The sequence below is a fragment of the Triturus cristatus genome, chromosome 8 (genome assembly GCF_964204655.1).
Source record: "Triturus cristatus chromosome 8, aTriCri1.1, whole genome shotgun sequence".
Classification (NCBI taxonomy): Eukaryota; Metazoa; Chordata; class Amphibia; order Caudata; family Salamandridae; genus Triturus; species Triturus cristatus.
The window spans coordinates 1,277,413,340-1,277,437,408 of record NC_140591.1 but is presented as its reverse complement, the minus strand read 5'-3'; the positions used below and the strand labels follow the sequence as shown (position 1 = coordinate 1,277,437,408).

Sequence of the window (24,069 nt, the reverse complement as noted above, 5' to 3'; positions counted from 1 at the left end):
ACAGGGAGGTCGCTTTCCATTTTTTGAGAAATGGCAGGTGACTGGCCAGATTGCACTAAGAAGCAGCGATTTCCGTTATTCTGCAGTCAAATAAGTGAAGGAGTGGTCTCCACACTGAACTTGTGTGATTTTAGGTACTAAATACTTAGATATTAAGCAGACAAGGAGAGGAAAAGCTGAGGGTTCTGCATGGAGCGTACACCGAAGATAGAATAAGTCAAAAGTTGTTTCAGATTTAAGGTTATGCAGGAGATTTATTGTGCAGAGGGATCACAAAGGTTTTCTTCCATTCCTTGGAAACAGAGGCTAAAAGGATAGAAGGGCTACAGGGAGCCATAACAGCATGGGTGGTGATCCTGCCATGAGATGTATACGTGCGGGATAGAAACAGCGGTGCTGACTACCTCCAAAAGGGAGTAAAATTGGTAAGAACCTCTGCTTTCGCTGTGGAAAAGTGACCGGCTCGGGCTCTGGATCTACCTTCAGAGTGATACATAGGGCATCAAGTATGCAATCAAGTTGCTATCAATTTTCTTAAAGAATAATTCAGAGACCGAGAATCAGAGTTCTTTGGAAGGCTGTATAGAGAAGATTTTGCTAAAATGTTTAAGAAGTTGCTTAACTGCATTAAAGTCCTCTTCGGAGCTCTTGGCTAAGGCAGTGTTTGAAATAGATATTAGTATAAGGTAGCTATAACCGTTGTTACCAGATGAGCTCCAGAAGCTTACAGACAGGATTTGCTGAAGCTTGCTCCACAATGTACCATGTTGCACCAAGGTACTCTTGGTGTACCATAGTGCTGAAAGGTATTATGAGCAATAAACAAATTTGTACTTTACAGGAAACATACCTGCAAAGTATGACACTGAAAATGAATACGTGAGTTGAATAGCATCTTTACATCTGTGCTAGTTTCTAATTACACTAGCTCTGTAGCTCTGGCAATCTGTGAAAACAGACAGCTCAGGAAGTGTCCCTATCAAGCTAACTAACAACAATGCAGTTCTCTGTGTTCCTCTGGGTTCCTTTTTTTTTTAAATACATAAACCCTTGATTGACTCCTGTACCACTGACTTGATTTCCCATCTGTTTGCGTATTCATTAGTCTTATTTATCTAGCCTCCCTGAACAGAATTACATTTGTAACTGAGTTAACAGAGTAAACGTTATTTAAATCATGAGCGCAAAAAAACTTTGAACCATAGCAGACCTTACTTCAGCATTTACCTTTCATATTTCCCGCCATCTCGTATATTTTTTTGGGTTGATCTGATCGCGATTCCAAAGCTGTAAACAAGCCTCCTCTTCCCCAAGAACCAGAATTGTCTGACGAAAAGACAGAAGCCAAGTTTTAACATCTTGCACAAACATGTTTTGGTATTTTGTACCACTTTGAAGATGTTATATTTAACAGCAGCATAGTATCTCTGATCCCCATTTTGGGGATTACTATTTACAATGCTCATGTAATATTAGGATGGCAGGATTACAACTCTGACAATACCTAATAATGTTGATTTGCCTTTTCCATTCCTCCCTCCTTTCAGTCTGGGAAGCACAGCTAACAAAGAGAACTTAATTTCTCCTATAGCCATTCAAAACGTGGAGCTGACACATTGCCATCATTTGCCATAAAGAATATCAACAATTTAAAAACAAATACCACAGTTACGTATTTTTATCACTTATATTGTATGATAGCATTTTGTAAAGAAAACATGAGAGCAATGTATTTTGGGTGCACCTAAATCTACAATTAACCTCACCATGTGTCACACCTCCCTCAGAGTAACTTGTCTTCCACTTAAAGTGTCCTGCATCTCATCCCATTTCGTTCCTCCTCCAAAACAGGATTATCAGGGAGGATGAGGGATTCAAAGGGAAACGAACAAAGCTGAAGTCTAGTAAAGAAAAGGAACATGTGGGCAGGGATGGGGACAAGAACCCAGACGAGATGCGAGAACTTTGCCAAAAATAAGTAAAGTTCTGGTGAGGTGCGAGTAATCACATGGCCTTTTTGTTCTTCAAAGAATTCTCCAGAGCCTTCCCTGCTGATATTCCACTCAGAATTTACAGAATTTCACCCATCTAGGGGTTTGCCAAACTGCTTTCTCAGTCTTTTTGGGGGAAGGTAAGGGGGAGGGTCAGGTTTTCTGGCTGTCTAGTATTTCTCACACATCATCTTCCTTCCAGAAGAGGTGTTTATTCATTCCTAATACTTATACTTACCACCTGTGAGGGTATCCAGGCGCTGGGTAGTTGGGCTTAGTCGAAAAGCGAGGTCTTGAGTCTCTTCCTAAAGTCCGGTGGTGAGAGAGATGTTAAGAAGTGGAGAGGGAGGGCGTTCCAGGACTTGGTGGCGAGGAGGGAGAAAGAGTGGCTATGGCAAATGTGCAGCATCTGCACCAGGGCGAGGGAGGCGGAGCAAAGGTTTCTGGATGGTTGGTGGAAGTTCAGGCGGTGGCTCATGTATGCTGGTCTTTGGTCGTGGAGGGCTTTGTAGGCTTGTGTCAGTAATTTGAATTGGCATGTTTTCTGGATGGAGAGCCAGTAGAGGTTCCTCAGGCATTGGGTGATATGGGTCTGTTTGGGTAAGGTTAAGGATCAATCTGACCGCTGAACTCTGTACGGTCTAGAGTCTTCTCATAAGTTTGGTGGCAGTTCCTGCGCAGTGTACGTTGCCGTAGTCCAGGTGGCTGGTGAATAGGGCTTGCGTAACTGTTTTTCTAGTACTTGTGGGAAGCAATGTGAAGATTCTTTGGAGCATGCGGAGAGTGTGGAAGCAGGCAGAGGAAACTGTGCTGATCTGTCATTTCATGGCGAGTTTGCTGTCCAGGAGGAGGCTGAGGTTGTGTTAGTTTGGTGTCGGGTGGGTCAGATGGACACAGGATTTTTTCCTTAATCACCATCCTGATTAATTATTTCTTTAAGGGTTTCCTCTCTTTCCTCCCCTCATCAGTGGCCTAGGACAAAAGCAGGGTAAGGGTAATTGTGGTTACAATTTTGTTTAGTTGGACTTTCTGCTTGATTGGCTGGAGTATTCCATCGATGCAATTCATTGTCCAGTAGGAGCACCATGAACCTGAGGCCCTGAAGACTGATCTTGGTGTTTTGAGCCTATAACATCAACGTTAGTGTCATAGACCTAGTGACTGCACAATACATAGCACCCGCTATCCTCTACAGTCTTTGCTTTCTTATTTATCCAGGTTAACCAGCAGTCTTATGTTTAGGGCACTTTCAGCTTCTCATTCAATTCATTTGGCCTGACGGTAATGCAATCTGGTCATCACACTCTCCTGTATGTTAGTGACTTAAATTTGCAGCTTCTCTACATCTATATCTTTGTGCGAGGGAAGAGCTTTATCAAATACTGTGATTAATATTGAGCTATTACAAAAGATCCTATGTAGCATCTCAAAAATATCTGTGCTCTTAGGGGAAAGCCCTACGATTGCCCCACATACAAAACGCTGCTGATTACAATGACAGTACTAAAGTGATACTCATTATATACTTGAATTTTGGCTATGTTAGGTGCCAGGCATAACAGACCTCAAACACAGTTGCAAATAACGCAAATACAAAGAATGGATGTGAAAAGAAATAGGGCATTTAGCAAATTAAAGTATTCTCAATACAAGTCTCCTTTGTTTTTATGTTCCTGGTTTAACCACTGTTAGCCATAATGTGTACAAGGTCAGTAATGGGAGGCAATGGTTTAGCCTATAATTTTACCTTGGTTTTGACTTGAGCCAACAACTGCATTATTTGTGGGGTACACTCTGTAATCAAAAGTTGCACAGAATACAAGTAGATTTTTACCTTGTTAGACTTACCTACACAGTGAACAATAATTGCATCCTCTTCTTCGACCTTAGGGTGGGTAATATCACCAATTACATAGTTTATTTGGACCGGCTCTTCATCGCCTGACTCTAAATCAAAGTCATATTCCTCTTCTTCTGATTCTTCTGCAGTATCACTTTCATCCGAAGGAATGCAGGAGGACGAATAACCACAAGACTCCCACCACTGCATCCTGGAAAGGGAAAAATATTTGCATTTGTTTCAAACAAGGGTCTAAAATAATTACAAACATGACTCGCTGAAATACAATTAACAAGAAATAATATATGTGCTGCTGAATTTTGTCTCGACCAGCTTCTTTGCTGATTATATTGTTATGATGAGATTTCACCTTGTTCTTCTGGAAAGATCTCTAACACCTTACGATGAAGAAGCTCCATGTAAAACAGCATAATAAATAAACACTTACAAATAGATCAGAATTCATCAAAAATGTACGAGATTACTCACTTCACTTTTTTTTAAATCTACATGATAATAGTCCAAATGCTTGGAATGCATAGCATGCAATCCTTACATGAAAATATTTTGTGAACCATGCATTTCAATACTATGAAGCTGTAAACATGCATTTTTTTAAAAATGCCTAGCCACCTTCTTTGACATAAAAGGACTCAAAGGCCGCTCCGCAAATTCAATAGTGGAATCTAGACCATGCAGCAATCGAGAAATGCGCTTGTGACCAAACTACGGAACGCTGGTCATGCCTGTCCAATGAAGACAGTGCGGAGGGCCTGCTTAACAGTATGATTCAAATTCAATGACAAATAAATCACAAGGGGTCTTCAAAAAACAAACAAACAAAAAAAGAGTACCATTGTATATGGGATAAGGTATCCACCATAACAATCTGGAGTAAGCCCTAGTGATTCCTACTAATACCACCATGTAATCCTCCCTCTAATCCCTCAAGTATAACTCCGAATAGGCAACAAAACACACCATGCATAACAGAATTAATTATTTCAAATTAATTCAGCTTTATTCTCCTCTCAACCAGTGTTAGACTTGCTTGTCCCCACAGAATATTCCTTTATCCGCCTGGATAGAATAGACATAGAAGCAGTGTGATGGCAATAATCCACAAAAACTCTATACAATGTTAATAGTCTGAAAGAGTGACCAATCCTTTAATTTACAATGTCTGTGAATGGAAATACAGGTGAGCAAACATGTTCTTGTCATACTTCATGTCATCTATCAACAACATGGTGACAGCAAAACAAGTGATAAACAAATCATTTAACTTCTTGCATAGTCCTTAATCACATGAGTTAGACTATCATGCATTATTGTTCATGCTAAACAACAGGAAAGTACTAATGTGAGTTTGGCTACTGCATTTGATGGATTGTTATTTTACTTTTGAGTAGCTAAATAACAGCAGGACCTATGGGAGAGGGCCATCGATCAGTATAGGGATGAGAGCAATGACAAATGTACACACCTTTTAAGGCGGCCTTATGGTTTACTAGACTAGTCCTTTAAGATTTGGAACCCTGTTATGAGTCAGAGTTGTAAGGAAACCCTGCTCCGAGGTTCCTTTTGTTGATGTAAGGACTCAACCAAGGGGCTTCATGCACCAATAGTGAACTGACATCATAATTATTAGGCAAAGAAGACAAGATTTTTTCCTGGATCGTGGCCAGGATTTCACTTCTACATCTTTTGAGGTTTGGAAATTTTACAATACCCTAGGCTCTCATGCAAGTTAAGAAGCTATCTCTAATACTAACAAAAGAGCATTTCTCAAAGTTTCTGGCCTTAGCGTTCTACCCCTTAATGAGACAGGTTGAAAATGAAAATATTTATATTACTTTTGGGGGTTTGGGTGATTGGTTCCCTGCCCACTACTTCTGTACCATAGAGCCATACTTACTCAGGCACACAATCACTTCCTATGAATCTGTAATCGTATAACATATATTGTGAAGACATGTGGCGGCAGGGGCGTCTATGTTGAGTATCATGTACAGAAACCCTCTTTTCACATTATCTAAACTTCATAATGTGTGTATAACTTCTGTTTTCCTATTTGACAACAACCAATTCCTACAAGGAGCATAGGTTGTGTGACACTGAAGGAAACAACACCAAGATAACACTGTGACCCATTGTGCTATTACCAATCAATGCATTTGCAAGTGTGCACTGGTCAGAACTCCTATCCTCTTCTACAAAAAAGTGTTTGGAGGACATAAGCTCCCAGTTGTCTGTGCATTGGTTAATCTCTGCCATTGTTTCCACGGTCCTGGTGGCTTCCCTCTATTTTTCACTTATGGGAAGAATTTGACAGGCCACTAATTCCACCCAAACTGCAGATATTGTGCTTCTTAGAGACTCATTGGTGGGCCTTACGATTCAGGAGTCTAAACTGAACTTACAACCCATTATCATTGTGAGGATAGTTCCACTTGACCGATTTGCCCAGGTCATGGCCGGTGGCAGCAAGTACAGCAGGAGTGAAATAGGTGCACTGAAGAGAAAAGTCTAAAATGATATGCATCGGTTTTACAGTAATGATTGTGAAGATCGAAATAAGTAAAATTTCCTTCACTGTGCCCATAATTAGTGTTTCATTTAGCAGAATGTGAAGACATTTTTAGTGTAAAATAGTGAGTTCTAAATGGAGGATAACAACTGCCCACAGAGAATCAACACTGACAGCCACATCCGCCTGTCTTCAGGTTCTGTGTGAGAGGAATATATAGGGTTTTCTATGAGAGCAGGCCTGTGAAGATTGTATCAGCCATTTGTCACATATGCTTAAGCGCACTTAGAACATTCTAGAAACAGAGCAAGGCCTGCTGTAAAGACAAATGTCTTCAATAACATGTGCACCCGCCTATCCCCAACCTCTTACCCTATCCAAGCATCGAAGTGAGAGTCTAACTCTCCTGTGCTCCCTGAGGGAAATCAGAACAGTGAGCAGGTCTAACATCAGTGGAAGCAAAACTACAGTCAATAGGACCCAAAAATCATGCATACACACTTCTCTGGAGGCGCCATACAATCAGCCTCCTTCGAGAGACACTGCTACTCACACCAAGATTCAGCCCATGCTCTCTGCAGGAACATCCTCCTTGCCTCTACAGGACATAGTGAGGTTATGCCCTCCATCTATGCACCTTACCTAGAGGGATTGCAAGAACATCAAATTCACACAAACATGCACACTCATGAAACCTAGATTTCAATCGCTCTCAACTGCACTTACAGGAAAGAGGTCTCCGCATATATTTCAACATCACCATTAATTATTTTCACATAAAGGACAGAAGTGCAAGACTGTATCAAAGGAAGTTTAAGTAGTATTTCAAACCGCAAGATCAACTATGCACTTGTCACAGAGAGTAGATGTTACTTTCCAAAGCTGCAACAGAGAACTTTTCCTTTAGTTTTCCAAGAGCATTGCTACTTCCTGGCAATGAAGTATATTCCAAGCATGTTGTAGTTATCTCACTGAAATAAAATACTACCATGATCCAACCCTCTTACTCCATTCCACTAAGGGCACGGCACGCCAAAGCTTGCCTGCGAAAGCATCAACATGTTTTGGTTTTGCAGCCTTGTTCACAACTGTGGTCTTCAACTGTGGTTGAAGACGAAACATGTTCATGATAAAATATATATATTACGTTTTGATACCAAAATACCTTTGCTTATATTCGGCTTCTTCTTTTCTCTTTTTGGCTTCCTGTATTTGTTTGGCTCGTTTGGCTGCGGCTTCCTGTCTTTTTATCCTTCTAATTTCCAATTCTTCTGGGCTTAGTACTCGTTTCCTACTGGAAGCATTTAATGACATGTACATTGCACTTGAAGGGAGAGCCTGTGGGAACAAAAGGAAATAGTGCTTCAGAACTATTCTGGCACTGTAACTTAAGGTCCCTCCAAATGTTAACTTGTGAGAACTCCTGCCACCTTGAAGTGGGGCAAAAACGGCTTGGTGATCAGTCATCTGAAAAAAATCTCATGTATCAGTGGAAAACTGATTTTCATAATTTTTCTCATGTACAGCTACATGCCCTAATTCCAAGTATGCACATTAACTGGGTCTTATAACAGTCTATACTTCAAAGATCTTTTAACAACCACATTAGCTAACAAATAAGTACTGTGTACCTTTGATCTAAGGGATCTTCCCTGTTTGTCAGTCTCTTCCAAAAGGACCTTCTGAAGGTCTAGCAGTTGATCAAATGCATCTTGGTCTCTATCGCTTGGTTCTTTGGAATAGTCTTTTCCTTCAAAAACATACATGTGATCTGCAAAGAAGGCATAATGAAACATATTATAGCTGGTGTCACCAAAAAAGGGTATATTTACTTGCCTTTAATTGTTTTTTATTCTAGGTACATTTCAGGTATACTGTCTGAAGAGCAGCAGTGATGGTGACACAGACATACTGTTAAAAATCAGGTTTCTGTTTGTGAGAGGTATGCACCCAAGCAGGAACCACAATCCTAGTCAGGGTAAGTCATCACACACCCTAGATTATTCTGTGCTCCCCCTCTGGTAGCTTGGCACAGGACAGAATGGCTTAACTTAAGGAGCAATGTGTTAAGTATTTGTGCAACACTTCAAATAGTAACACAGTGAAAACACCAAAAAACGAGTCCACACCAGTTTAGAAAACTAAAGAATAATGTTATTGCTAAAACAAGGCCGGAGTGATAAAAAAATTCAACAATTAGAAGTTGAGATATGAATTTTTAAAGAATAGAGGTAAAATAGCGCTTAGAAGGAATAATTGCTTAAATGGAACATCTGGTCGCGCTGGACAGGGGCAAAGTCAAAAGTTCAGGCAAACCACGATGGAGCAGTGGCCGGATACAGGGACCCACTTGGACCCACTGAACCAAAGTACCTTGACCTAGAATGTGTCCTCGTCGTTGACGAAGATGCAAGGTGCAGCCAAAGCAATGTGTCGATGTTGAGCCACGCAGTGGACGAGATGCGTCGATTTTCTCCACGCAACTGCGGTGATGCCCTGGTTCCGAATGCGAAGCAAGGGTGCTGTTCCCAATGTAGGTGATGAATGGATTCCGAAGGCGAAGTGCTAGATCCGCTCCACGCAATGACGAGAATGCGCTGGGTCCGACTCACATGAAGGCGGAGATGCACCGATTCCAATGAAGATGAGTGGGTTCTGGTTGAATTAGCACTTTATACCCACTTCCTAGGGCCCAGGAGTACTTCGGCACCACTTGGCATGGCAAGACTAGCAGCAAGCAAAGTTCAGCTGCTCTAGCAGGATGAGTTGAAGTCTTTGATGACCCTGAGACTTAAAACAGAGGGCAAGCCAGCTAGCCCTTAGAGTCACTCTGGGTCCAAGTGATGCAGGTCCAGTCCTTCTCACCCAGACAGGCAGCAGGGCAGCTCAGCACGGCAAGAGTCCAGCAAAGCAGCAGCAATTCTTCTTCCTGGCTCAGTCTACACAGGTCCAGAAGTGTACTGAAGTTATGGTGTCAGAGGTCCAGTACTTATACCCAGTTGTGCCTTTGAAGTGGGAGAGACTTCAAAGAAAGCTTTGAAGTGCACAGAGGTCCCCCTTTTCTGTCCTGGCTCCAGACTCACTAAAGGGGTTATGCAGCACTTTGTGTGTGGACATGACACCACTCCCTAATCAGATGTAAGTGTGAGGCTGTGCCAAACTCCTCCCTCCCATCTCTCAAGATGGCCCATCCAGACACACCTAAGCTCCCTTTGTGTGTGGCTGTCTAGATGGACTACACAACGCCCAGCTGTCACCCAACCCAGGCTGTACAGACAGGCAGCAGGCACCAAATGGCTAAAGTAAGCAAATGCCAACTTTCTAAATGTGCCATTTGCCAAACTGTAATTTAAAATTCAACAAAGTTGTGATTTTAAATTGTGAGTCCAGTGACACCAAACTTGAAAAGTCTATCTCTTCACAATTGGGAATTACACTTAAACATGGAATAAGGTAATCCCAATGTTATTCTATGGGAGCGATAGGCTTTGCGGTAGTGAAAAACGAAATTAGGAGTTTTTCACTACCAAGACATCTAAACTTAAAAGTACATGTCATGCCTTTTACATAAATTGCAACCTGCTCTGTGGGTTAAACAGGGCCTACTTTAGTGGTGACTTATAGGTATAAAAAAAGAAGGTTTAGGCTAGGCAAGAGAGTTATCTTGGCAGGTGGCAGTGTAAAGCTGCACATACAGGCTCTATAGTGGCAGGCATGAACTATGATTAGAGGGCTATGTGCATGGGTGGCAGAATGAGTGCCGTAGACCCAATAGTAGCATTTAATTTACAGGCCCTGGGCACATGAGGTGCACTTTACTAGGGACTAATAAGTAAATTAAATATGCCAATTGGGGTTAAGCCAATATTACCATGTTTAGGGGAGAGAGCACATGCACTTTAGCACTGGTCAGCAGTGGTAAAGTGCAGAGTCCTAAAGCCATCAAATACGAGGTCAGAAAACTGGAGGGAGGCAGGCAAAAAGTTGGGGGAAACCACCCTCAAGCTGTCAGGTCTAACGGATATCTGGTGCAAGGGTAAATCCAAGTAATATCTCTGCTCCTGGGGCTGTTTCATTCTTTCCTTTTTTTTTTTTTTTAGCTCATGGCACTTCTAGCCTCAGCTTTTTACTCAAACTAATGATGTACATATAGCCCCTTGTGGTATAATGTTTGCTGTTCGGACAGGTGGATGTTTTAATTTGCAGAGGAGATGGCATCTAAATTGGAGACAAGTCCCTCAACATGTGTAATGGATGGGGGAATAACACTGTTTTCTAGCCAAAATCTAAGGTCCCATTTGAAAGCATTCATGATGACAAGAAAATTGATGTCAGTGCAACAAAATAAGTTAGGGGCCTAACTAGATCTCTGCCAAGTTTTGTTCTGAAGAAGAGGAGGTGCTGGTAACATATAAGAGAGCAGGAGCAGTGACTACAGCTTTCTCCCCCACCACTGCTTTCAGCTTTTCCATATAATACACTATGGGGGATATTTACAAAGGTAACTTACACTAGTGAATAAGTTACATCTGTAAGTTTGCTCTTACACTTTCAAATAACTTTCCTAGTTTGGGCTATTCACTAAATCCAAGTGTAAAGTGACTCAAAAGTGAAGACATACACGCCACCACCCTATGGTGGAGCCAAATTTACAAGTCAAAATTACTATAAACCAAAAAAAAAAAAAAAGGTTGTAAGTCTAGCATCACACATGGCCAAACACTTATACTGCAACTTCCATCATTGAAAATAATAAGAGGTAGGGACATTAGACCTCTGCAAAATTCCTATAGCAGCTAACTGGGACACCATACTACACAATTTCCAGAATGAGCTGACACCAGGACCAGACCTTCCAGACACCATACACCCTGCAGAGTTGAGGACAGAAGAGACCCACCAACCTCAAGCATATGTACGGACGATGTCGGGATTGGAGCTAGGTGTTTACCTTCCACAATTGATATAAGCCAGCCATCTTTAAGCAACAAACTACACTCACCTACTGCACGCCAGGGACAGAATCACACTGGTTGGGCCAAGTACCTCCCGTCTTTATTACTTTGTCCTGTTCCTTTCCCTCCCGCCTCCTGTCGCTAACAAGTTGAAACAGTACTAATGCTCTACTAGTGCCATGCGGAGACAGCCCCAAATATAGCAACTGCCATTGCTCGCAACATTCTACCAGACATGATGCTCATGTGACGCCCGGCCCGCAGCCCACTGTTTGTGTAGACATCAATGAAAACAAAAAGAAAGTAGAAATGCAGACATGAGGATACTTGTCCTGTGAGAGCATATTGTAAACCCGGTATTGTTATTACCATTGTACAATTGATCCTTGAAATGCAACTGTTTAAACCTGCTAACGAAAATGAAAAAGATTTAAAAAAAAAAATAATAATAATGGAGGTAGGGATTTAAAATAACCGGCCTTGAGAAATTAGATTCAAGTGAATTATTTAAAATAGTTAAAAGTAAAAATAATTGAATATTAAAAAATATATAAAAATATATATATATTTTTTTAATTATGAAAGACGCTAAAACCTTTGTTGGATTTAAAAAGTAATCTAACATTAAGTGTTAAAAAAATATAATTAAATTACTTTTAACGTATTCTATAAAACACTTTTAATAATTATTCATGCAGAATGGAAAATCATATTATTTTTAGTTTTGGTAGAAATTTTATTTTTAATTTTAACTCCAGTAAAATAATTTTTTGGGGGTTAATATGTTAAAATTAATTAAATATTTAATCCAAAATTAGGTCAATAATGCTGTAGCATTTGTTGATTTGTTCTACGTTTAAAAAAGAAATGTATACACTTAATTAATTTACAAAAATATTTAACATAAAATATATTTACTAACTTTTTCTAAGGCTAATAATCTTTTTGTTTTCCCTTTACTATACGGAGATCTCAGCCCAGACTGCCTCCCAAGGAAAGTATAAGAAAAAGCAAATATTATTTAAACTAACTTATTTCTTTTTTTTCTTTAAGCCCCTACCGCCATTATTTTCTATTGAGGGGGTGTTGCTGTACAAGTGGTTAACCATGTGCGGTGCTGGACTTACTTCAGCTCTGAGCTGGAGTATTTCACTACCATTTTGGGTCCCTTTCTCACTGTAATATCTTCAGAAGTGCAGTTTTTGATTAGCCTACCTAGTCGTCCCTTAACCCCTCCTCAGTTCTCCCTAATCCCGTCCCCTTTACTTGTAAGCATTCCCCATTTTCCAGCCACTGCCCTCTGTCCCTCCCACATTTACTACTAAAACATATTGTTCCGTGTGCAGAGACTTCACAGTCAGGGAGGAGATCTGCACGCAGAAAAAAGATAGGAAAGGCACAGGTGGAATTTCCACACCTAAATTTGTGAATAAGATTTTATAGTATAACAAAATGCAGTTTGTGAATAGGCCTCTAGGTGGCTGGGGAAGAAGTGAAAAATGGGAGGGACTGCAAAGACTCTTCTATTAGCCCTCCCACACTCTCTTCATCCTCTCTATTCACGTAGTTCAAGCTATAGAGGTTGAGGTCGAAAGGAGACAGCTGAAATGAAAAATTATATTTGTATAGCGCGTAACTACCCGGAGGCCTCGCAGCGCTTTGACTGATTACTGTGGCGGGCTACGGGGTGGATTAACACGCTTTTGCGAACAGATGAGTTTTCAAAGCTTTTCTGAATGCCATCCGGTTATTATTCTCTCTAAGAGCTAGGGGGAGGGAATTCCAAAGCCTCGCGGCGGTGTGGGAGAAAGAACGGCTGCCCCATCGGGCTTTGTTGATTTTAGTTGTGGTTGCTAGATGCAGTGAACCGGAGCGGAGGGCTCTGGACGGGGCGTAGGGCACGACTAAGGGGAACAGGATGGAAGGGCCTGTTCGGTGGAAGGATTTGTGCACAATGCACATGGCCTTAAACTGTGCTCTAGCAGCCACTGGGAGCCAGTGTAGTTCTTTTAGGGCTTTCTTGGCTGACTGCCAACGGGGGATGTTGAACGGGGGGGGGGGATGCGGCACAGTTTTGCATGACTTGGAGCCTGTTGGTCACTGCTGCCGGGGCTCCTAGGTATAAAGCATTTCCATAATCCAGGCGGGAGAGTATCAGGGCCTGAACCATGATTCTCCTCGCCTGGAAAGGAAGCAGAAAGAGCACTTTGCGGAGCATTTTCATTAGCCCGACACACGTGGAGGCCGTTTTGGTGGCCTGGACCGAAAAGTCTAGCGCTTTATCGAGCCAAATTCCAAGGCTCTTTATCTGAGGTTTGGGGGGGGGGGGAGGAGCGCCGAGACATGTGGGCCAGATGGAGGCCAGAGTGGTCGGTGGAGAGTTGCCCAGTAGCATAATCTCCGTCTTCTCCCCGTTAAGTTTGAGACAGGAGGATTGCATCCACTTAGCGACAGCCTCTAGACAGGGGCCCAAGGTGTTGGACGACCCCTCAGTGTGATCCAGGGAGACCACCAGTTGGGTGTCGTCCGCGTAGGTGACAATACGCACACCGAAGGGCTGGACTATCTCTGCTAGAGGTCGCATGTAGGCATTAAAAAGTGTGGGGCTTAGGGAGGAGCCCTGGGGAACCCCACAGCTAAGTGGTTGCTTGGGGGAGACTACCTCGCCCTCAAACACCTGGAAGAATCGCTCATCCAGGAAGGAGGTCAGCCATTCCAAGGCCGCGCCCGACACGCCCATGCTTTTCAGACGATGTAATAGTGTGGCATGGTTAACCGTGTCGAACGCGGCACTGAGGTCGAGTAGTATGATGGCTGCTTTACCTCCCCGGTCCAGCACAGCTCTAGTTTCTTCCGTCACTGCTAAGAGGGCAGTTTCGGTTCCGTGCTGAGGGCGGAACCCCATCTGAGAGGCACATAGCAGATTATTAGATTCTAAATAATCTACTAGGATGTTATTGATGTGCCTCTCAAGCAGTTTGCTCATCCAGGGAAGTAGGGAAATAGGGCGAAAGTTGGCCAAGTTGTTCTGGTCTAAGGTGGGCTTTTTCAGGAGGGCTATAACCATCGCACACTTCCATGGAGCTGGGACGGAGTTAGAGGTGATGGAGGCGTTAAGGACATCCAGGATGACCGGGCGAATGGCATCAATGACCTTAGTAAGAGTCTGCGGAGTCGCTGGGTCATTGGGAGATCCCGAGGTGACTTTAGGGATCATTCTGTCTAATGTGATGGAATCTAGGAGGGGGAATTTGTCCAGCGAGCAGGGAACAGGGAGGTCAGAATCTGTTGTGGTGGTAGACTCCGTGTCACCACTACCAGTGGTGAATGAGGAATACATGGCCTGGATCTTCTGGGAGAAGAAAGTGGCTAGGTTGTTACAACGGGTTTGCGCGCCGTCAGATGACAGACGCTCAGGGGGGGGGGGGGGGGGGGGAATTAGAGATTTGGCTATTTTAAAAATTTCTTTAGGGGAATTTACAGCTAGGTTAATTTTGGATTCATAGAATTGGGCTTGTACAGATTTTATTTCATTTTTGTAGAGCTTTATTGCGGCTCTGTACTCAGCTTTCTTCGGTTGTTAGTGTTCTTGTCTCCAGGCTCTCTCTAGTTTGCGGCAGGATTGTTTCATAGTTCTAAGGGTGGGGGAGTACCAGGGGGCGACTTTGGATCTCTTTATCGAGTGCAGGGATTCCTTCGGGAGGACTTGGTCAATGGTACTAGAAATCCAGTTGTCAAAATTGACAGTGGCTGTGTTGGGGTTAGTCACCTTCGGGGGTGGGTGTTAGGTGAGAGCCAGTTTCCACTTGGGGAGCGGGAGCGAGACCCATTTTCTTCCCCAGTGTTTATTGTGATTTTGTAGAGTGGGGGGGTGCATGTGGACCATGTAAAGGGTACTAAGAAGTGATCGGTCCAGGGCAGTGGTATGGGTACCTCGACAGTTAGGCTATCTAGATTACTATAGATGTGATCTAGGAGATGCCCCTTGGTGTGCGTCGATTGAAAACCTTTCTGGAGCACTTCGATGGCCTGGAGGTTCGATCGAAAACTGTTGGCTGCTGAGTCAAGCGGATCGTCTAGATGCAGATTCAGGTCGCCCAGCAGGGTGAAATTTGCCGAGGTGAGCACTAGGTTGGCAACTATGTCCGTCATATTAGTGACGAAGTCGCTAAGGGTACTAGGTGGTCGATAAACTAAAATAACAGAGAAGGTGGTGGTGGGGGAAAATTCGAGAGTGAAGTGTAGGTTCTCACAGGCTGGCGTAGTGGAGGGAGTGACGCGGCATCTATAGTTGTCTCTATAAATGATGGCCAACCCTCCGCCTCTGCCTGTCTTGCGGTCCAGTCGCTTAAGAGTGTAGCCTTGGGGGGTGGCCCATACTGTTGCAGAATCGGTTTCTAGCTGGAGCCATGTCTCTGTTAGAAAGAGGGCTTCAGGATTGAGCTCCTCTATCAGCATGGCCAGTTCAGTGTAGTGCTTCGGCAAAGATCGGCAATTGAGGAGGAACATCCTCCACTTGTGCATGGAGGGAGGTTTCCCTGTATTTGGGGTGGACATACCCCAATCACATGTTTCACAACGGGCCTTCGTATTTATAGGGAGGACCGAATGTAAGCATAGTGGGTTGGTGGTAGGTCGTAGTGCGTGCAGGGAGGAAGCGCTGTATGAGAGGAGGTTTCCTACCATAGTGCCGGCTGGGACCGGGAGCTGGAAGCGTCTGGATGCGGACTGGCGCAGACTGACTTCTCTTTGGCGCGTCTACGGCGCTACCGCTGCGCGTGCCGCTGCGCGGTGAAATAAGTGTTTTGTATAGATTGGGCTCGAGTAAGACTGGAGCGTCAACCCAGTAAGATGGCCGCCGAGTATTGGCACCACCAGGAAGTATGAGCGCTCTGTTCTCCCTCCACAACAAACAGCCTAAATCGCTGCGGTGGACCGGGGAGTCAGTGCACAGTTCAATTATTATCAGCAACAGCAGTATTTTAAAAGCACAAGAACGATTTTTAAAAACGCATGCAGCAATACACAAACGGTGCTGTCACCTGGAGTATGTTTTTACTTTAAACAGACCCCTGCCTCAAAGCCCTCTCAATGCAATCCTCAGCTTTGTGACTGATGAGGAAAGCAAGAGAGAAGAGTATGGGAGGTCCTACCATTCCTTCGTCTCACACACTATGCTCCCAGGCTCAAATCTACAATCCAGGAGTACGAAGCAGAAAGAATAATGATTCTGCTTGGCTCCTCCTCCTTCCACCTCCAGCTAGCATTCATAACTAGGGGATGGGGAGGATAAACGCACAGGTGTGAAAGGAAGAGAGCTAAAGAGAGGAGTGAGAGACATCAAGATCAAAGGCTCATTTGCAGGGGGCAGATAAAAAGCACAGGGATGAAGGGACAGAGGAGTGGTGCAGAGGAAGGAGACAAAGATTGGAGGCACACTGGTGAGAAATGGAAAATTCAGACATGAGACAGTGTTAAGAGGCACAAACATGAAAGAGAAACTTATAAATAAAAAAGGTACTGAAAAGAGAAAGAATGACAGATGTTGTAAAACAATTGTGAGAGAATGACCAAACAGCAAACTGGGATGAGAGAGAGTAGATGGGAGAAGAACTGGAGACCAGAAGCACAGAGATGAGAGAGACCTCAAATGCTCACAAGTAAAAGAGACTGTAGCACATTTGAAAAAAAGATATAGCTATATCTCAAAGATACAGATGCAATAGAAGGATCAGCAAGATATAGGTGAGAAGTACACACACAAGAGAGAGAAAACAAGAGCTCAAAGGCACAGAAAGTAGACAGAAATGAGGCTAGTCAGAACTAGAGATGAGACCGGGGGGTTATGAAAGACAGAAGGGAGAGGGATCTCAGACAGAATACTCATTAGTACAATGGAGATAATGATTCTACAAAGATCCAGATGTATGTGAAAGAAATAAGAGGTTAACAGGCACAAAAGTGAGTACATGGTGACTAGAAGAGAGATGAAAGTCACAACATTAAGTAACCAACAGAAATGAGAATAATTGTGATGGAATGTCTCTGTATACAAACTTGAGAGAAAAGAGAAGCAACCAAGAGTCATTGAGATGGTGAGAGATCAAAGGAAAATAGGTGTGTCATATAAAGATGTCAAACAGCTCAGAAGAACAGAATCGAAAACTATCTCAAAGTCACAGAGGGGGGAGAGAGAGAGACATCAGAGGCATTGAACAGTAAGATGGATAAAATACACTGAAGACAGAGAGAGGTTAGATGTAATATGTTACAAAGATCAGAGAACCAATGTAGGAGTTAAGTGTGATAGTGGGAGCAAAGGAAAGAACAGGGACATAGCAAGAAGAGTGTACGTCTTAAAGTCGGACCTGGGAGTCAGGGAACATATGCATATGTGCAATGGCACACAGATCCCCATCTCAAAGAAAAAACATGTGCCCGTGTCTGTGATCTCAAGGTTAGCAAGAGATGTTTGTGAGATAGTACTCTAAATATTCTAGCTTGACATGTTGCACCAGACAAAACAGTTACGTAAACTGGGATGAAAATAATATTAGCATCTTGGAATCAAAGGCACTATTCTTCAAATGTATCATTTGGAAAGTATGACTAAGACACAAGTGACTGCTTTTAAACATTTTGTTTCATGTTTGTCAGAATTGTCTTGCAGTGACAAAGGTGGGATAGGAAAAGAGGCATAACACATGCAGATATTTTTAATGCAGTTGTAAAGCACTGGAGGAAGATACTGTGTTACAACTACAGGACTTAATTGTATTGTTTCTGGGATTTTTTTATTTTTTTGATGCATTTTCGCAAGAAAAGTTACAACATGAAATTCTCACAAAAATAAAAAAAATCAACTTCTCTAGATTATATGACCCGCGAATAGGCATTGAAGATCTCTTCAGAGCATTTATGTACAACAAGACTTTTCATCAGTTCAGCATGGCTTTCTTCAATATTGTCAATAGAGTTCTTAAACTGACCTTTTTGACATATGTATTTTAGAAAGAAAAACAGATTAACCAATTTCTAAGGTTTTATTGAAACACTAAGTAAAAACTGATTAGCAGGATAAGGGAATACCCTAGGCACAACTTAGTTATAAACCTTCATTAGAGTGTATCAGATAAAAAAAGTAATTTCACTTCACAAATATAAGATCCATTTCATTTGGTGAACAGCTTCCTATTTCATCTGAAACCTCCTCTTTTGTGAAAAATTTCACCTTCCTACATTTTGTAGAAATGGGACCAGGGCAGGTTCCAGGAGAGTGTTTTCCATAATCTACAACTTTGAACCTTTCACAGAATCCCCATTATATGAGATTCCCCTTGGACAAAAAAAAAAACTGGACTTAAACACGGTGTTTGTGGTGGCTCAGAGCCATCAGGCAACCTTTCTTCATTTAGAAGTGCCTACTGAAATGTAATACTTAATGCTGAAAAAGTTCAAATTCAGTGTGACTCTACAGTAAGTGTGATCATTTTAGTTTTGGGTGATGTAAGTATGAGCTCTAGGATGCTACACCTCCTAAAGCAGACTATCAATTTAAATGTGTGGTGCCATTCTCTGACAGAGGCAGAAACCAACTTACAGATTCTTGGACATAGTCCTTCAGTTTGCACTAAGAAAAATGAAAAGTAAGCCCTGTATCTATTTAATTCTTGAATGCTATAGGGAACCACATGCTTGTGCAGTTCAGTCAGCTTCACAGCCATTGGCATCGAAAATGACCATGGATTTGATGATGCATGTTAGTCACACAACAATGGGCAAAGGTAAGAAGTATGTAAATATTGTGTTAATCTTACAGAAATATACATATTGTTTTATTTATTACTATTAGAAGTTATTGTGTACATGCAGAGAACTAAATTGTGCCAAGGTGTACACAGGCATTATATGAGATACAAGCCTACCAGAAAAAAGTTTGAGGAGGAGCTTCACTGGCACAGCTGTGGAGGAGGAGGAGGACACTTATCAAGAACACACATTAAAGGTGATGAAGAGTATCAACACTTTGAGGTTCAATATGAGGAACAGAAATATGTTGAGGGCCTTGTGGAAGGAAGGAGTAGTTTCTTTTCTGTAACTCCAGTTCTGTAGTAGGGGTATCTCTGTTATAGTCATAATCTAGTGAATAGTCCCGCCCATGTGCGTGGACCCCGGAGCAATAAAAAATAATCTCTAAAAGGTGACAAATCATGCAGACCTGCATACACCTTTAAGAGAGAATTTAATTTAAAGACAGATAATGCAGCCTATACCCACAGGCTACACTGTCCAGTACTTCAACTAGAATTCCACCAACATCCACAAACAGCACTGCCTGTCTAGTTTTTCTCCACATAGGAAAAAACCCTGCCTCTACCAGCAAAAGCCTCTGGAATGATAGAGAGGAAGGAGTGGACAGACAAGCCCCATAGGCTGCCATTATGTGGCTTAGAACAGGATACTGTGCCTTTAAGAAATACTGTGCCTTTAAGAAAACTTTCCAGATTTCCAGAACTTTCCCCAGTATCCCAGAATGCCCAGCAGGTCCCATTTACTTTCAGTTCTTTTTGAAGGCGAAGCACGCCAGACCTGTAGCATTCTTCATCTGAATAAATATCTCTCCACCGGGGAGGAGGGCGGGCGCTTATGACTATAACAGAGATACCCCTACTACAGAACTGGAGTTACAGAAAAGAAACTACTCCTTCTGTAGTAGGGGATCTCTGTGTATAGTCATAATCTAGTGAATAGAATGGCAAGCCCATCCCCACACAACAGAGCGGTGGAGAACACACAAGACAAACCCACTACTGTGCGAACAAATTTCGCAGCGAAGCCTGCCCAACCTGAGCATCTGCCCTGGCATCCGAGTCCAGACAGTAATGCGCAGCACAGGTATGGACCGACTTCCAAGTGGCCGCCTTGCAGATTTCCGCAATCGGAACATTACGCAGCAAAGCCGTCGTGGCAGCTTTGCCCCTGGTGGAATGAGCCTTAGGTTTACCCCCTAAGGTCTTATTAGACTTTTGATAACACAATTGTATGCAGGACACAATCCACCGAGAAATGGACTGCTTAGAGGTCGCAAGACCAGTCCTGACTGAGCCATAATTAACAAACAATTGGTCAGACCTATGAATGTCCTTGGTCTTATCCAGATAAAATTTCAACACCCTCCGAACATCCAGGGAATGGAGAGACCTTTCCGCTGGCGAAGAGGGATTCTGAAAAAACGTAGGTAAAGTTATAGTCTGGTTGACATGAAAGTCAGAGATAACCTTAGGAAGAAATTTAGGGTGAGTACGCATCACAACCTTAGCAGCATGAAACACAGTATAAGGTTCTTGACAACATAATGCCTGAAGTTCACTCACCCTGCGGGCCGATGTGATGGCCACTAGGAACGCCGCCTTCCAGGATAGGTGCTGCAACAAAGCCTTGTGGATGGGTTCAAAAGGCTCCTTCATCAGCCTGGCCCAGCACCACATTCAAGTCCCAGGAAGGCGAGGGAAGTCTGACGGGAGGAAACACTTTCTTCAAGCCTTCCAAAGAATCCTTGACCACAGGGATCTGAAAGAAGGAAGTCTGTGAAGGGCATTTCCTGTAAGCAGTCAAAGCAGCCAGATGAACCTTAATGGAATGGAAATTAAGGCCAGACTGCGCCAGATGTAAAAGGTACGGAAGGATAACATCCTCCTTACATGTCGTCGGATCAAAGTTCTTGGACTTACACCAGATACAGAACCTCTTCCACTTGTAAGCATAGGATGTCCTAGTGGAAGGTCGTTTAGACTCCTTCAGTATGTCCATGCAATCGTCTGGTAGATTCAGATGGCCATATTGCACTATTTCAGGAGCCATGCCGCCAAACTCAAAGACGAGAGGTTGGGGTGCACCATCTGCCCCCCGAACTTCGTGAGAAGGTCCGGCCTGCACGGCAACCGCATGTGAGGAAGGAGAGACCGGTGAAGTAGGTCCGTGAACCACCACTGCCTGGGCCACTCCGGGGCGATCAGGATCATCCGCGCCCTGGACTGGGACAGCTTGATGAGCACTGTCGGAATCAGGGGAATGGGTGGAAAAGCGTACAGAAAGCTGTTCGACCAATCGATCCATAGCGCATTCCCCAGCGTCCCCCTCTGGTAGTACCTGGATGCGAAGTCTCGGCATTTGCTGTTTTCGGCGGTGGCGAACAGATCTACGTCTGGAGTTCCCCACCTTGCGAAGACTTCTCCTAGTACTTCGTCGTTTATGACCCATTCGTGGTTTTCCTGAATCAGCCTGCTCAAGGCGTCCGCCTGAGCATTCTGCACCCCTGGCAGATGCGTGGCCGTAATCGTCAGTCCTCTGGCCAGCAGCCAGCGCCAGATCGCCTGCGCCTCCTGCGACAGAGTGCGCGATCTCGACCCCCCCTGCTTGTTGAGGTAATACATCGTAGTTGTATTGTCCGTCTGTATCAGCAGCGAGTTGGTCTGGAAGGACGGAAGGAAGGCCTTCAGCGCCAGGAAGACAGATCTGAGTTCCAGGAAATTGATGTGGTACGTCAATTCCAAAGCAGACCACTTTCCTTGAATCTGCAAGTCCCCGGAATGCGCACCCTAGCCCTGGAGAGACGCATCCGTCACGACACTCGTCGTGGGAATGTCCTTGTGGAAGGGAACCCCCTTGAGGAGGTTTTCCGCCGAACACCACCACTTCAGAGACTGAAGAGCATGCAGCGACAGTCGTATCTTGTCGTCCCAAGAGCCTGTCCTCTGATCCCACTGATCCTCCAAACACTCCTGCAGTGGTCTCATGTGTAGCCGAGCGTGAGGCGTGAGGAAGATACAGGAGGCCATCGATCCCACCTTCCTCACTGTCGTCGATGGAGCGGTCCTGAGCCTTCCGAAGGAGTGATAACCGTCTCTCCTCCGAAGGAGACACGCTTGCTGACCGCGTATCGATGGAGGCCCCCAGGTACTGTATGCACTGGACCGGAGTCGTGACCGATTTGGACATGTTGACGTGTAACCCCAGCTTGTGCAAGAGCTCACACGTCCATCGGAAGTGTTCTTGCGCTTCCGCGAAGGATGATGCCTTGATCAGCCAATCGTCCAGATATGGGTAGACAAACACCTTGTTCCTCCGCAGGTGTGCCGCCACCACCGCCATGCACTTCGAAAAGGTCCTGGGCGCAGACTTTAGCCCGAATGACAGTACTGTGTATTGATAGTGATTGGCGCCGACTTGGAATCGCAGGAACTTCCTGTGCTTCCGTGCTATGGGCACGTGGAAGTACGCATCCTGTAGATCTATGGCACAGAGCCAGTCTCCCCATTGCAGCTGAGGGTAAATCTGGTGCAACGATAGCATGCGAAACTTCTCTCTGCGAATCCATTTGTTTGCCTGTCGCAAATCCAGAATGGGCCTGAACTCGTTCTTGTCCTTCTTGAGAACGAGGAAGAACCGAGAGTACAGACCTCTTCCCCTTTGAGACAGAGGTACCTCTTCTACCGCCTTTTTTCTCAACAAGATGTCTGCCTCCGCCTGGAGCTCTCTCAGCTGGAATCGAGAGCTGACCGGCGGGATCGCTGGAGGCGGGCTGATAAACCGAAGACTGTATCCATTGCAAACAATATTCAGCACCCACTTGTCCTGAGTAATTTTTCTCCACTCTGCCGGAAAAAATTGAATGCTTCCCCCCACTGGAGTGGGTAACGGTTGAGGGGGAAGTAGCCGCTCAGGGCCGAGACCCGGCCGGGCCCTTGGTCGTGGTAGAAGCCTGCTGGCCTCCTCTACCCCTCTGGCGCTTCTGGACGGGCTTGCGGAACTGCTGCTGTTGTTGCTGCTGCTGTCCCGAGCCCTGCCCACGCCCTCTGCCCGAAGACCCGAACCTCCTCTGGAACGGGCGCTTCTTTTTCTCGGCCTTCTCCAACCCGACGGCCGTCAGGGTTTCCGCCTCCGCCTTCATGCGGGCCATCTCATCGTCCGCATGCTTCCCGAACAGGGTTTCCCCCGAGAAGGGCAGGTTGGCCACTCTTTGCTGGGCCTCTGGCTTGAGGGACGTCAGGCGCAACCACGAATGGCGCCGCTGGTGGACGCCATGACAGTAGGCGTGGGCGGCCAATAAAGATACATCCGCCGCTGCGCTGATCGTTTGGTTCGAAACCAGCATGCCTTCGCGCACTGTTTCCAAGAAGTCCTCCTTCTTGTCCCGTGGCAGTAGGTCTGCATATTGCTGCAGGGACTCCCACAGGGCCCGGTCGTAACGGCCCAACAAAGCCCCTGCACTCGCCGCCTTCATGGTGGTGGCGGCGGTCCCACACACCTTCCTGCCCGCAGAATCCAGCCAGTGGCTTTCTTTGTCAGGTGGAACCGTGGAGGACGGGGCGGTCGCATGTTGTTTTCTTGCCGCCGTCACGATCACCGAATCCGGCTTCGGGTCCACTCTCAAAAAGGAAGGATCCGACTCCGGGGCCCTATATTTCTTCATGAGCCTGGAAGGAGCGGCCTTCGTCGTCGCGGGAGTGAGGAACAGCTCCAAGGCGGGTTCCACCAGTCCTGGTACAAGAGGCAGTAGGGGGCGAGACAGGTGTTTCTTATGAAGCGTCTCGAATATCACGGACGTCGTGGGTGTTGGAACCGTCACCGTGATACCCAACTTTGCAGCCCCTCGCAACAGCACCTCTTGGAACGAGACCAAGTCGTCCACCGGAGACACCCTAGTCCCCGGGGAGTCCGACAGCGTCGGGGAAAGGTCTCTGTCCGAGGAGC

General features: G+C 44.6%; 1 protein-coding gene across 2 annotated transcripts in view; it reads right to left on the bottom strand.

The window, feature by feature from the left end:
* Nucleotides 1-24,069, bottom strand: part of CHD1L (chromodomain helicase DNA binding protein 1 like) — a 251,044-nt gene that overhangs the window by 94,155 nt on the left and 132,820 nt on the right. For both annotated transcript variants that reach the window (XM_085623001.1, XM_085623002.1), the window contains exons 16-19: nt 7,993-8,132; nt 7,527-7,699; nt 3,840-4,042; nt 1,228-1,326 (exon numbers count right to left, since the gene is read on the bottom strand). In XM_085623001.1, coding sequence (XP_085479127.1) covers nt 1,228-1,326; nt 3,840-4,042; nt 7,527-7,699; nt 7,993-8,132 — 615 coding nt within the window. The remainder of the gene's footprint in view (nt 1-1,227; nt 1,327-3,839; nt 4,043-7,526; nt 7,700-7,992; nt 8,133-24,069) is intronic.